At 33.2% G+C, this 2,435-nt stretch overlaps 1 protein-coding gene across 1 annotated transcript in view; it reads right to left on the minus strand.

Moving 5' to 3' along the window:
• Positions 1 to 1,915, minus strand: part of LOC139529031 (uncharacterized) — a 16,209-nt gene extending 14,294 nt beyond the window's left edge. Inside the window, exons 1-3 of the mRNA XM_071325265.1 lie at positions 1,642 to 1,915; positions 737 to 966; positions 65 to 401 (exon numbers count right to left, since the gene is read on the minus strand). Of these exons, the coding sequence (XP_071181366.1) occupies positions 65 to 401; positions 737 to 966; positions 1,642 to 1,858 (784 nt within the window). The 5' untranslated portion in view covers positions 1,859 to 1,915. The remainder of the gene's footprint in view (positions 1 to 64; positions 402 to 736; positions 967 to 1,641) is intronic.
• Positions 1,916 to 2,435: the final 520 nt, after the last annotated feature.

Raw genomic sequence — 2,435 nt, forward strand, 5'->3', positions numbered from 1 at the left:
ATTCCCTTGTTTCAAATCCGTAGCTATATAACTCTACAACCTTTTCTATACGAGTATAACATACCTCTAATGTTCCACGGTATTGGGTCTTTCAAAAGTTCTGTGACTTCCGTGTGTTCAGTCTGCAAAGTGCTGTGGGAAACTTGTAGCTTCCTCAGATTTCCTGTCACCTCTGAGTGGTCAGTCTGTAAAGAACTATGGGAAACTTGTAACTTCCTCAGATTTTCCGTCACTTCTGAGTGCTCCATCCCAAAATTTTCCACTGTATGTCCTAATTCTATTATCTTTTCCTGTGATTGTTTAATTTCCAGCATAATTTCCTGATTTGACTGATCTAAGATTTTCACCTTTAACTCTTGGCACTCTTGATCCATTGGCTGACCACCCAGTCTACTTACTGCCTACAAAAATATTTTGAAAAAGAATAGTATTCAATCAAAACTCCATATAACTCAAAATTAATGTTAACAGACTTTTGCTTTAATGAATTTCACACCCATCTTATTAAAAAAAATAACATTTGAATTCACTGAGGCATGAGATAGGGAAAGCTCATACACTGCATCCCTATATCTTGTTCATTGAAAATTGTGAGGAAAAACAAATACATGTTGGATCAATGATTTTGAAAGAAGGCACCCATTAACATTTTCACTTGCGGTAGATCCCCTGGGCCATTCATAACCCGTAAGTGATATATATAAAATCACTGATACTTAAGTTATGTAACACTAACATCAGATATATTACTCCATGCTGTATTGAAATCACCAGTAGCCATTTTGTTACTATCATGATGGGCTAATATATTCCTGTACCATTTAATCCTTGCTAGATCAGGTCCTGGAGTTATCTCCACTGGAAGTGGTAATCTGTCAAAGCCATTTATTGGCTGAGTGACAGATGTCAAGTTTCTGATCAAGCAAATCATCAATGTTACATCAAAAGTTGTGGAAACGGGTACACCTATAACATCGAAAGAATTATAATTAATAACATCTATAACATGCATAACATCAAAAGTAATAAAATCGGGTACACCGATAACACGGATAACATAAAAAATATTTGAATTAAGTTCACCTGTAACATCAGAAGTAATAATATCAGGTACACCTATAACATCAAAAATATGGAAATAAAAAGTAAAATCACAAAAAAACTGAACTCATATATCGGAAAATCCCTAATCACATGGCAAATCAAATGACAAAACACATCAAAAACGAATGGAAAACAACTGTCGTATTCCTGACTTGCTACAGGCATTTTCAAATGTAGAAAATGGTGGATTATTTTCGTTGCACTAGATTATTATTTTGTTTAAACTGATATAACATTTTTAAATATACCATATATACAACAGTATGTTACCATAGGATGTCAATGGTTTATTGTACAACCAAAGAAGATGAAAAAGAAGAAAGAAGCAACATCAATTCTGAGGTGAATTCATTCACACATATACTCTCCATATTAACATAAACTCATCATAGATACCAGGACTAAATTTTATATATACGCCAGACGCGGGTTTCGTATACAAAATAATCATCAGTGACGCTCAAATCCATGTTCACATGTTAAACTTAAATTCATTGCATTGGGGTTTTCTTAGCTATATAACATGTATAAACATACCATTTCTTGGAAACAACAGATTCCACTGAGCCTGGTTCAAAACTCTCTTTATTTTTAAATCCTGAAGAGTGTTGTAGTTTGTATTCAGTGTTGACGGTAGATATGTAGGTGGGAATTCTTTGTCAAAGTAGGAACGGACTGCTCTTGGTGACACTCCCTTCAATAACAAAGCTAAGCGTACATAATTCTCTTCTTCTTCCAAGAGGGGTGCCATCATTCTAAAACTCCTTCTATTTACAATTGAAACCTATACCATTCTTAAAATGATCCATGCGGTCCTGAAAATAAAAATAAAATTCTACAAATGATATAAAAAAATGAATGATAATTCAAAATAGCAAAACCTTAATCATCAAAAGAGCAATAAGCTACATTTCCTTATTTAGAATATTGATAAGAGGGTTTTCGCTCCTGTTGTGTAAATGTACGAGGAACAATGTGGTAATGTATGTGTGCATCTATAATACTTAAATAACGAGGTCCAATTTGTTAAAACTAGAAATAATGTTTGTTTTGTAAGTTAAATGTACCTAATCACAATTCCCTAATGGCAGCAGTGCTGATTTTCAATTATGAGAATTTAATTTGCCGAATAATTTGTGCAATTATATTATACTAAAATAACGAGGTTAAATTTGTTAGCCGGCATGACGCAATTTAAATTAAAATTAAATCCAAATAATTAGTATTACCGATAGTTAACAAGTTATTGGTCGAATCCAATACCGATACCAATAGCATGTGTCACATGTAGTTTTCGGTTGTACATGTTGTACTTCCAAGTTGTAGTAAGA

This window comes from Mytilus edulis, chromosome 6 (genome assembly GCF_963676685.1).
Source record: "Mytilus edulis chromosome 6, xbMytEdul2.2, whole genome shotgun sequence".
Lineage (NCBI taxonomy): Eukaryota > Metazoa > Mollusca > Bivalvia > Mytilida > Mytilidae > Mytilus > Mytilus edulis.